The 11,273-nt window shown below is 45.6% G+C and overlaps 1 protein-coding gene across 3 annotated transcripts in view; it reads right to left on the minus strand.

Annotated features, from left to right (window-relative positions):
- The window catches only part of ECE1 (endothelin converting enzyme 1), a 33,051-nt gene extending 31,294 nt beyond the window's left edge, over positions 1–1,757 (minus strand). The window contains exon 1 of one of the 3 annotated variants that reach the window (XM_070759381.1): positions 1,654–1,757. In XM_070759381.1, the coding sequence (XP_070615482.1) occupies positions 1,654–1,656 (3 nt within the window). In that variant the 5' untranslated portion in view covers positions 1,657–1,757. Of the gene's footprint in view, positions 1–1,451; positions 1,472–1,653 lie in introns of those variants that run through there. The other 2 variants (XM_070759382.1, XM_070759384.1) reach the window with 2 other exon arrangements.
- Between the last annotated feature and the right edge of the window lie 9,516 nt (positions 1,758–11,273).

The following is an 11,273-nucleotide window of genomic DNA, read 5'->3' on the forward strand; positions in this document are numbered from 1 at the left end:
GGTCACCCCCGCTCTCTCAAGAAGTCCGCTCTGGCCAGGCGCTCCAGGATGGTGGGTCTCGCTTGCAAGGCCTTGGAGCTGAAAACCATAGCAGCCTCTTTGGAAGGGAGCTCTGGCAAGAGGTTGGAGACGAGACAAAGAGCGGTTGGTGGGGCACAGGTGGCTCTGGAGGAGCTGCCCCAGCTCGCAGACGCCTCAAACTTTGTCCTCAGCTGTCCCCCCCTCCACCTCTCTCTGCACCCACAAAGCCAGACGAGGTTGCTGGTGACCCCCCAGAACAAAGGTCTCCAACCTTGGCAACCTGAAGACTTGTGGACTTCAACTTCCAGAATTCCTCAGCCAGCAAAAATTGGTATAAATGGATGGAGGAAAGAAAAAGGGTAATATGACACAATGTAGTTGCATTGATTAAATAAGTACATACACATAATTCAGGTAACGAGTAAGAGAACGTAAACACAAATGGATAAGCAGTAATAGCTTTCGGCATATTAATTTCTTTATCTATTTTTCAAGGCTACTCTGATCTATCTATACACTTATAAGTGTAATTAACTACTACTAATCTATTTTGCTTACCACACTTGTTCTATATCTTTGAATAATATATATTATATACAGATATGTTAATAAGGAATGTAATAGAATGGCTTATGATCTGTAAATGACAAAAGTGAACAATACAGTATTTGTTTTAGTCTTTTGTATTTGTGTAAAAACCAATAAATAAACCTAAAAAAAATAAAGTTGCCAAGGTTGGAGACCCGTGCTCCAGAGAGAGGGAAGGGGGGCTTTTATTCCGTTCCCTCAGATGACACTGGAAGATGGAGGCGGCTGTGCAGGGGGCGGGGTTCGTCGCCTCCTTTCGCCCCGATACAACCCCGTTAAACATTGGGCTGCCGATGAAGGGCCAATGAGGGGGCCCGGCGGCGCCTCCAACCAGGGGCCAGCGAGAGTTTTTGGAGGGAAACCTTGCCTATACCTCTGACCAGAGCTGAGGTGAAGAGCCGAGAGGAGGGAGCTCCCCTAAGGGGATCCAGCCTCGAAGATTCCGTGTAGGAAGAAAGACCCGAGTTCTGTTGAGAAGAGAAGCAGCGCTCCGAATACGAGCTCCACTTGCCCGCTCGGAGAAGGACCGGCTTCTCTGAGCCACCGGCGACAGGCTCCGGGTCAAGGATCGGTCGGCAGAGCGTCGGCCAAGAAGTTGGGACTGAAGCGAGCGGCGGGCACCGTCTCCAGCCCGAGCGGACTAAATAAGCGCGTCAGCTGCCCCGGCCTGGAAGTGAAGCTGGGGCCATGCGCCGAAACTCCTCAGCCCGCCCGCCCACGCCGGCAAACCGCGAGGCCAGAAGCCCGGCCAGCGCCTCAGGGGCCCCGAGAGCCGAAGGGACGGCGGGCATGTGCGGCTCCGCCCTGGCTCTACGCGGTCCCTCAGCCGCCTCAGAACGCACCATGTTGGGCGAAGGAGGGCGGGAAGGAGCCCCGGGTAGGATCCTGCCACCGCCGGATGGAGAAAAGCAGACGGACTCGCATTCTCGCGCCAAACTCGCTGAGGACTAGCCGCGTGAAGAGGGATCAGGAGGAGGGCTGGGGAGGGGGGGGGAAGCGTCCCGTGCAATCAGGCCCCGCGACCTCGCCCTTTTTCCGGCTCACCATGGCCGCCGTCTCCGCAGAAAGGGCTCCTTCCTCCGCCGCCCCGGGTCAGCCTGCGGGGCGGCAGCTGCGCTCGCCACCCCTCGCGAGGACGCCGCCGAAGTAACGGAGCGGCACGGGCGCTGCCCAATCGCAGCCGGGCAACTGGACACACCTGGTTTTGCCCGGCCAATCCCAGGCAGCGGGGCGGGACTTCTCCGGTGGGGGGGGGGGGGGTAGGAGGAGTTTACAGTAGACGATTTCTCTTGCCCAGGTGCGCTTAAATAGTCACGCCGCGCCCACTTGCCTGGTCCTGCGCGGGGGGGGGGGAACGGACCGCCGGACACCCCCTTCCCCGAAATCGGAAGTCTCTCCGGACCCCACTCCAAGAGGCTATATGGGGCAGCAGGATGGAGCGGCTATCCGGGTTTGTTTAACCCCGTGGAAACAGCCCGGAATGCGATGCGCTTCTCAGCCCCGATCCAACCCTTGAGTGGGGCTGGTTTGGAGTGCGTGTATGCGCGTATACCAAATCGTAATGCTTGACTGTAAGACTGGATCTATCCAGTTCAATCAAACAGAAGGGCTCTATTTTCATCCCGTGCTTTGCAAAGTTATGTTAAAAGGGAGGCACAAACGCCCAGGTCGCATAATTCTAATACGATTAGATTTATTTGTATCCGGACTGTCATTAAGCGTTGTGTCCCATGATTCTTAACAAATGGATCTTTCATTTTATGTACACAGAGCATATTCAGACGTGCATATTTCCAGCAGACGGAGTTGGTCAATCCTCAGGAACTGAATTGAAACTTGCCTGGGATAAACATCGATCCATCCTAAGATAAAACACAGTAGAAGGTAGAAGGGCAGACTACATGGACCAGGAGGTCTTTTTCTGCCGTCAATCTTCTATGTTTCTATGCAACAAAGACAAATTCCTTGTGTGTCCAACCAAGCTTGGCCAATAAATAATTATTTAAGTTGTGGTATTCACACTGCAACTCGATACATGAATGGTTTGGCGACAGGCTGAATCAAGTCCTGTCGAGGGGTGGGGGTGGGGAGCTCCCCGCACCCCGTCCCCCAGCAGGTCTGGGTGGATCCCAGGATAAAGCGGCAGGGAAGCGAGCCACTCAGGGCCGCCCAGAAATCCACCCGAACCATTTTCATGCCTTCCAGACTGAGCGGCTCTGCCTTTCACTTCTGATATTTCCTAACCTTTTCCTGAAACCGTTTGGCATTGTTACCTTCCTCTCCTGGAAGGAAGTTGTGCAAAGCCGCCTCCCATCCTGTGACGGGCACGGCGGCGGCCCGGGGAAAACCCTTGGCTGTCCGGCCACTTTGGGAAAGAGATTCCCCCTCCCCCCACACACACACCGATCTTAAGGGGGACTCTGGGAACAGACCTAAAGCCTTCCCTGGCAGCCTGGCGTGGGGACCCTCCTGTCTCCTTGCATGCAGCTAAACTCCTCCATTCAGCCCAGATCACTTCCTCTTCTGGGGAGGGGGGCATCATCTGAGATCCTTTAATAATTTGTTTCAACTCCTACCCTCAAAATGACGCTATAGAGCAGGGGTCCCCAAACTTTTTACACAGGGGGCCAGTTCACTGTCCCTCGGACTGTTGGAGGGCCGGACTATAAAAAAAACTATGAACAAATCCCTATGCACACTGCACATACCTTGTTTTAAAGTAAAAAACAAAATGGGAACGTACTATTTAAAGGGGGGAGAAGGTCTGAAATTCATATATGTTTATGTTTTGTTTTTAATTTTCTTTTGTTAACATCTGATTGGCTATACAAGGTTTTCTTGGCTTATGAAAAATGTATAAAGAAAGAAGGAAGCACTTTGGCATAATGGTTAATAAGTTAGAAATATAATTGGTGTTGCACCTTTTGAAGGAACATTAAGGAGGAAATTTAATTAAAAGAAAATGAATGTAACTGGATGACAAAATTAGAAAAAAAAACTTTTGCAACATTTTTGATGATTGGTATTAGTTACTTAGAAAATACCACATTTTATTCATGGAAAATTAGATGGTACACTGTGTTGTTTGAATGTATGTTGAGAGAAAAATTTAAAAAAAATTTACACACACACCCCAAAACAGTCCTTCCTTCCTCTGTCCCTCCATTCATTTCATTCTTCCTTCCTTCCTTCCTTTCTTCCTTGTTCCCTCCATTTCTCCTTCTTTCCTCCCTTCCTTCCCTCCTTCATTCCTCTCCACTTCTCCTTCCCTCCCTCTCTTTCCCTTTTCTTTCTTTCTCTCTCTCTTTTCCCTGTGCTCTTGTCACTCACTGGCGGGCCGGATAAATGCCCTCAGTGGGCCGCATGTGGCCCGCGGGCCGTAGTTTGGGGACCACTGCTATAGAGCATTGCACACCAAGACAACAAGAACAGTGTTTTCCTGAATGCCATCACTCTGCTAAGCAAATAATTCTCTCAGCACTGTCAAACTATTCACTAAGGCTGCGTTACTATTACTATTAGTTTTTTCTCATCGTTCCTGTCACCCATCTCCTCCCACTTATAACTACCTTGTTGCTTGTATCCTTATGATTTTTATTAATATTGATTGTTTCCTGATTGCTTATTTGACCCCTATGGCAATCATGAAGTGTTGTGCGGCATGATTCTTGACAAATGTATCTTTTCTTTTATGTGCATTGAGAGCCTATGCACCAAAGACAAATTCCTTGTGTGTCCTATCACACTTGGCCGATAAAGAATTCTAATTCTATTCTATTCTTTCTGGGGTGCTCAAAATGGGCTGAGCTGTTTGGCTGCCAAGAAGGCATTGGTGTACCCAAACAACACTTTCTGAATCAGAGTCCCCCCTTTCCCCCCATTTCAGATGCAGTCAAGGATGATGGGCGGTGCAGTCCGGCTGTCAAATTTCAGCAGAGCATTAAGCAGAGCATCTCCCCCTCCCCCCCCAACAGTAAAGTGAACAGGGAAGAGAAGGAAAAAGATGGATTGTCAAGTAAAATTGGGTGAAATAGGATGTATACGAGGAAGAAAAACAGATGGGTTAATTTTTCTTTGAGTTATATAATCGATACCATAATGGAAGATAATTGTCATAATATGATGGAGGTTAACGCATATTTGTTTATATGTTACTGCATTTGTTTATATATGACAATGTTTGTATGTTAACATCTGGGGACACCTAGAGAGCACACTGTCCAACATAGAAAAGAAATGTATGATGTAAAGCAATCAAAATATTTATTGTTTTTAAAAAAACAGTGCCCTCCCATGGATCTGCCCTTTCGGACCCACCCCATTTCTGGACACTGGCCCAACTCCAGCCAGTTTTGACCTAATGGCACAATAATAAAGGCTATCCAAAGCGCCCCACTTTCCACGCCCCCGCACATCTGCCCCAATTTCAGGATTCAGGTGTTCAAACCCAGAGAAAGGAAGGTGAGCTGGCAAGGTGAGTACCGAGACGAGCCTGGGTCTCCCTGGGGCTGGCCAAGACGAACCCGCAGGAACCTCAAGCCCAAGAACCTTACAGCGGTTCGTTCACACAAACTGTGAAAATCTGGCTTTGTCGACGGGCCTGGGGGCCGTGAACTTAACACCAGACGGGCCCTAATTCATGTTTCTTTGGTATGTGCCTTGTTAGATTGATTTGGGTTTTTTTTAACGGGTTGCTAAGGTTATGAGGTTTTAATTATTATCGTGGTTCGACTTAGAAAGATAGAAGATTGACACAGAAAAAGACCTCCTGGTCCCTCTAAGTCTGCCCTTATACTATTTCCTGTATTTCATTTTAGGATGGATCTATGTTTATCCCAGGCATGTTTAAATTCAGTTACTGTGGATTTCCCAACCACGTCTGCTGGAAGTTTGTTCCAAGCATCTACGACTCTTTCAGTCAAATAATATTTCCTCACGTGGCTTCTGATCTTTCCCCCAACTAACCTGAGATTGTGCCCCCTTGTTCTTGGGTTCACTTTCCTATTAAAAACACTTCCCTCCTGAACCTTATTTAACCCTGTAACCTATTTAAATACTTCGATCGAGTCCCCCCTTTCCCTTCTGTCCTCCAGTTCATTTAGTCTTTCCTGATACGTTTTAGGCTTAGGACTTCTTATTGTATTGTTCTTTTTATTGTTGTAAACCGCCGGGATTGGGCGCTATAGAAGTCGAATAAATCAAATCAAATCATAATTATCCAAAGCGCCCCATAAACCTTTCTCCACGCCCGGCAGACAGGAAAACGTCCTTCCTTCGGCTTGCCTGCTAAACCCGGTGCCTTTGCCCGCCCTGGCTGGATAGAGGGGAGGGGGGATGCAGGCAAGCAGTCCCCGTCTCCCCCACTAACGGGACCCACACCTCCGATCTGTCCTTAGAAAGCAGGCGTTGCCGTTGCGGAGGGAGCATTTCTTGGTTCAGCGTATGCTTTGTGTGTGTGTGTGTTGAAAGGACACAGCTGTTGTTTTCTCACCGGGCTAATGTTTAGCTCGCTCTTTGTTTTTACAGCTGTGCAGCCTCGGGCTGGCATTTTCTCCCTTCCGGATTGGGGCGGGGGGGGGGGAGCGTGCGCATGCCTGGAGCGCGGCTTTAGCTCCAGGGTCAAAGTCTGCCGGGTGTGGGGCAGCGGCCAGGGAGGCTGTGCCCTACAGCCCTGGGCACAGAAACGCCTGGCACCTTCCCAAGGATGTAGGGCAAAAGAAAAAAAAGGCGCTCCACCGGTTCCGAGGAGGCTTCTACGGTCAAAAAGCAGACGCCCAAAGCTGGCACACTTCCCGCCCTGGAGGATTAGCGCCTCCTTTGCCATTTGCTCCCCCCCCCAAGGCTGAGATCCTTGGCAAGCGAAGGGCACCGCCCGGCGGCCGCTTGCCACTCCGCTCCGGGACGACGCAATGAAAAAACCCCAGTCCCATATACGAAATAAACAGACCATGCCACCAGCCGATAGAAATAAACCTTATTCAAAATACGATATACATAGTAACTAACGAATGCCATATTGATAACCAGCAGATCACATGACAAAGAATTCCACCTCTGCATATATTCATTCATATATATACAGTATATGAATAGTAGATGCTTGGAACAAACTTCCAGCAGACGTGATTGGTAAATCCACAGTCAGTGAATTTAAACATGCCTGGGATAAACATATATAGAATAGAATGGAACAGAATAGAAAAGAATTTTATTGGCCAAGTGTGATTGGACACACAAGGAATTTGTCTTGCTGCACATGCTCTCAGCTTACATAACAGAAAAAGATACATTTGTCAAGAATCATGAAGTACAACACTTAATGTTTGTCATAGGGGTCAAATAAGCAATGAAGAAACAATCAATACTGTATTAATAAAAATCTTAGGATACAAGCAACAAGTTATATCCGTCCTAAGATACAGGAAATAGTATAGATCTATTTTGGCCATATATATATATATACACATACACATACACACACACACACACCTGTATATATATATATATATATATATATATATATATATATATATATATATATATATATATTTGTTTTCGTAAATTTTCACGGGTATATGTATGTAGATTGTTCTGAGTTCGGGTTTTGCCCTGTGTAATGTTTTGCATGTCTATGCGACGTTTCGGTAAAATCACATTTACCATCATCAGGCTGGAGTTCCAATCTCTGTGTTTTTGCAAATGAATATTAGCAACTGACATTCCTTCTTAGCATGTAGTGTGGGGGTGGAGATTTGCTTTGAATGTAGCAAATAGATTGGGTGACTATGCTACCGTGATCTGATTGGTTGGTGTAATCATGGTTATAGAAGGAATGGTATGAAGATTATGAAGTGTTTTGTTTAAGTCTGATTTCCAAATATAAAATTCTAAAATCATAATAATTAAAGGATTGACATATTGATTATAATGAAGTTTTTATTTTGTTTAAGGCTGGTTTCCAAATCTCTGGCAGACGTGAGGTATCATCCCGTTTATTTAAACAAAAAGATCTTTTTTCAATTTCAATAGCTTCTAGAGAGATTCTTTTATATAAATTCTCTGTTTTGTGGAGTAATTTAGTTTTTTCAAAGTCAATTTCGTGCCCTGTTCTTTTAATGTGCTGGACAAGGGAGGAGGTCTTCTCCTGTTTCTTGACTGCATTCATATGTTCTGCCATGCGCTGGCTCACTCTTCGGTTAGTTTGTCCAATGTATGTGGCTGCACATGTTTTGCAAGGGATTTCATAGATACCTTGGTATTCTAATTGGATTTTATCTTTGGGGCTCCTTAGGATATTAGATATTTTTTGGTTAGTGCAAAATGAGGTTTTGATGTTATGTTTTTGTAGAATTTTACTAATTTTATCCGTGGTGCCTTTGATGTAAGGAAGGATGGTGGTGCCATTGTCCTGTTCTTGATCTTGTTTTTGGGGGGGTGTCTCTTTATTGATTAGGTTTGTTATTGTTTTCTCTTTGAATCCATTAGAAATTAGTACATCTTTGAGTTTGTTCAATTCAGTTTTTAAGTGCTCATGGTCAGCTAAGCGTTTGGTTCTGGTGATGAGAGTTTTGGCCACTGAGGTGATTTGTGCGGGGTGGTGGTGTGAGTGTGCATTTAGATAACGGTTGGTATGGGTTTTCTTTTGGTAGATAGTATGTCCTAGGCTGCCATTGGGTTTTTTATAGACCAGTACATCTAGAAAGGGAAGTTGATCATTGATTTCTGTTTCCATAGTAAACTGTATTTTGGGGTGTAGGCTGTTGAGATGAGTGAGGAAATTGTCTAGTTTTTCTTTACCATGTGGCCAAATTACAAAGGTATCATCAACATATCTCAGCCAAAGTTTGGGTTTGTATTTGGCTTGCTCTAAAGCATTATTTTCGAAATATTCCATATAGAGGTTGGCTATGACAGGTGATAGAGGTGATCCCATGGGGGCTCCCTCTATTTGTTTATATCTTTGTTCATTATAGATGAAGTATGTATTGGTCAGGCAGTGGTTGGTAAGGTCTAGGATATATTTGGGGGGTTTGTGTTTGTCTTGGATAGCTGTCAAGGCTTCTGTAATAGGTATTTGTGTGAACAGGGACACGACATCGAAACTTACAAGTAGGTCATCGGGTTGTAGGTTTTGTTTTTTAATTATTTGTATAAAGTGGGATGAATTTTGAACATATGAGGTAATAGTTTCTGTATATGGTTGAAGGTATTTGGCTAAAAATTTGGCAAGGTTTTGTAGAGGGGAGCCTATAGAACTGACTATTGGCCTGAGAGGTATTCCTTCTTTGTGTATTTTTGGAAGGCCATAGAGTTTTGGACATATGGAAGATTTTTCTCTGGGGATGATTTTTTGCTGGATTTCTTCGCTGATGGGAGAGGCCTTGATTTTAGATTTGGTGGTTTTTTCTAGGTAGGTGGTAGGATCTGTGCTTAGGAGTTTGTAGGCCGGATTTTTTAGAAGATTTGTCATTTTTTCTTTGTATTCTGCTGTGTTCATTACTATAGTGGAGTTTCCTTTATCAGCTGGAAGGATTATTATATCCTGGTTTTTCTTTAGATTGATAGTCACCCAATCTATTTGCTACATTCAAAGCAAATCTCCACCCCCACACTACATGCTAAGAAGGAATGTCAGTTGCTAATATTCATTTGCAAAAACACAGAGATTGGAACTCCAGCCTGATGATGGTAAATGTGATTTTACCGAAACGTCGCATAGACATGCAAAACATTACACAGGGCAAAACCCGAACTCAGAACAATCTACATATATATATATATATATATGTCACATGTTTAAGCTGAATTTGAAAATTAAGGGAGACTAGGATAGATCTATTTCGGCCTTATTTTGGCCTCATCAGCTAGCCATACCCACTGGGACTTGAACCTGCAACCTTTGCCTTGTAAGGCAGAGAATTATCCTCTAGGCTACAGTATCCAATCCCTTCAGCTCTGTACCAGGGAAGGGTTACATTTTGTGTCGAATCACCCTGGTATATTGAAGGAACATCACAGCTCCTTTTTTGCCTCTCGGCCCAACCCAGGGCCATTTCCAAGGCAGTTAATTTTATTGATAGCCGACAATTCTATCTGTATGTGTCACATGTTTAAGCTGAATTTGAAAATTAAGGGAGACTAGGATAGATCTATTTCGGCCTTATTTTGGCCTCATCAGCTAGCCATACCCACTGGGACTTGAACCTGCAACCTTTGCCTTGTAAGGCAGAGAATTATCCTCTAGGTCTAGGCTACAGTATCCAATCCCTTCAGCTCTGTACCAGGGAAGGGTTACATTTTGTGTCGAATCACCCTGGTATATTGAAGGAACATCACAGCTCCTTTTTTGCCTCTCGGTGTGTGTGTGTGTGTGTGTGTGTGTGTGTGTATGTATGTATGTATGTATGTCTGTATGTATGTACAAAGGAGACTAGAACAGTATATATATGCTAGGGTAAAAACACACACACATGTATGTATGTATGTATGTATGTATGTATGTATGTATGTATGTAATTATAAATAAATGTACCTTATAACTGTACTGTATTTGCAAATCAAGTACTTACTAATTGCATAAATGTGCTTAGGAACACTTCAGTCAAATGTGTGAGTCAACTGAAATAGCACTCTTCCCTCTTTCTTTCTTTCCTCTTGCTCCCTTTTTTTCTTCTTCCCTTCCCTTTCTTTTCATTTTTTCTTCCTTTTTCCTTTTTATCATGTATAAATTTAGTCTAGGCTTAAGTAATAAGACAACTATGTAACCAATATAGTATAAGTATATACCAATATATTAAGTAAAATATACATAATTGATATAAAATATATAAAGAAGGAAGAACGGTAAACTGCTGAAATGTAAGCCTAAAAACCTCAACTGTCAAACATGTTGGTTAGTTTTATTTATTTTAATTGTTTAATAAAGTCTATCTTTTTTTCAAAAGAAAAGAAAAAACCCAGTCCCTCCGGAGTCCGACCCGTTTGTTCATTGGCCAAGGCTGCCCCCTGCTGGCCGGAGCGCAGCGCTGCAACCGGCCACTTTTGCGCCGCGGAAGCTGCCCGTTATTTCACCACGGGCCGTGCGCGTCATCGAAAGCCATTGAGGGGGGGGGGGGCGGGAGGGGCCAGTTTTTCCTTCCCCCCCTCTTGCTGGATTTTTTTTTTAGGGGGCGGGAAAAGGATCCCTGGTCCGAGAAGCAGCCATGAGGGTGGGAGGGATATGCCCAGCTTTGCCCCCCCAACCCACTTTTTCGGACAGGAATTCCTCGCGTTTGTTGCGGGAATTTTTAAAAAACCTCCTTCCTTTAACAGGTAAAAAATTCGGTCCAACCGAATTTTGGGGAAGGATCTCCGGGAAAACTGGACGATTCCATCAGAGGTTGCGCCCACCTACTCAGGGCGCCCCCCTCCCCAGGAGCCCACCAGGGAAGGCGATCTTCGAAGGAGACTCAGGCGCGCTAACGCTGCCGCGACCGCGCCGCCTGCTTTAGGGCAACAGAATCGTAGACTTTTCGTGGCCGTCGGGGGTGAGGAAGAGGTGTGGTGCAACTGCCGGCAGGGGGGCAGTCTTGCTTTTTCCGGGCTCCGGGAGCCAAAGCGGGGAGTGGGGGGGGGGGGGGGACTCCGGGGGAGCCTGCCCTCCCCTCCCCTTCCCCGCCTCCCTC

Source organism: Erythrolamprus reginae, chromosome 8, assembly GCF_031021105.1.
Source record: "Erythrolamprus reginae isolate rEryReg1 chromosome 8, rEryReg1.hap1, whole genome shotgun sequence".
Classification (NCBI taxonomy): Eukaryota; Metazoa; Chordata; class Lepidosauria; order Squamata; family Dipsadidae; genus Erythrolamprus; species Erythrolamprus reginae.